General features: G+C 31.6%; 1 protein-coding gene across 2 annotated transcripts in view; it reads left to right on the forward strand.

Annotated features, from left to right (window-relative positions):
- Positions 1-1,061, forward strand: part of LOC119587708 (RCC1 domain-containing protein 1-like) — a 6,004-nt gene that overhangs the window by 2,509 nt on the left and 2,434 nt on the right. For both annotated transcript variants that reach the window (XM_037936390.1, XM_037936391.1), the window contains 2 exons: positions 9-140; positions 557-686. In XM_037936390.1, coding sequence (XP_037792318.1) covers positions 9-140; positions 557-686 — 262 coding nt within the window. The remainder of the gene's footprint in view (positions 1-8; positions 141-556; positions 687-1,061) is intronic.

Genomic DNA, 1,061 nt, shown 5'->3' on the forward strand with positions numbered 1-1,061 from the left:
ATCAACAGGTCCCTCAGTGCAGCAGATTGAAGATCAGGACAACATAGCAAAGAGTGAAAGTGATGAACATCACGCAACATCTCCGACAAAATTATCTTCTGTCTATGTTGAGGACAACTCTCTTATTGCTCTTGATGAAGGTAAAGAAGTTATTGTCTATCAAAAAAGTAATTTTTTTTTTCTTGTTATTTAATGTCTCTTGTGGCATTCTTATTGTTTTTTTTAATCTGTAGCCAGCAGAAATAGAAGAAAAACAGAAAATAGTAAATTATTGTGTTGAAAATCACTTCTTTGAATAATTGCCACTCAGATAATCTGTTACATTATAACAGATCTTTACAAGCTATTGTGCCTGAATTTGAAGTATATAAGCTGTTATCTACTATTTACATTATACAGTGTTATATTACAAAGAAGTGTTTTCACTGTTAGGATACTATAACATTTTTTTTAACAGATTTAGTATAAAAATAGATACATTTTTAAGTAAATCATGTGTAACACTTACTTTTTCAAGTTGATTTACCATAAGAATATATTCTGCCCTGAAATCCAGGTGGGAAGTTGTACAGCAGTGGTGTTCCTGTACCATATGGTGGCTGCAGAATCAGTGCTGTTGAACTGGGGAAGGAGCACTGCATGGCACTAACAACGGATGGGGTAGTACTTACATGGGGCAGTGGAATGTGAGTAGTATACATCTTGAAAAGGAGGCAGAAGGAAATACAAGAACTTTTATTTCTCTTAAATCTCTCTGTGTATAATTTTGCCTCAATGGGATGAAATTAATTGTGATAATTCACTGAAGATGAGAGCTTTTTGATGTTGAAATGAAAATATGGAATAACAGGTTGATGATATTTGGTTTTAAGACAATAATAAAACTAAAAAAAAAAAATAAAAAACAGTAAAATGCAGATCCCTGTGATTTCAGATAAGCATTTAAGATAATCTTTTACATAAAAAAGAAGTCTATGAATAAGAGATAAGACATGGTTTATATGCTTGGGAATGTAAGAATTTTGTCATCAGGATTCAAAGTGGAAATTTAATTATCTTTT

The sequence above is a fragment of the Penaeus monodon genome, chromosome 23 (genome assembly GCF_015228065.2).
Source record: "Penaeus monodon isolate SGIC_2016 chromosome 23, NSTDA_Pmon_1, whole genome shotgun sequence".
Lineage (NCBI taxonomy): Eukaryota > Metazoa > Arthropoda > Malacostraca > Decapoda > Penaeidae > Penaeus > Penaeus monodon.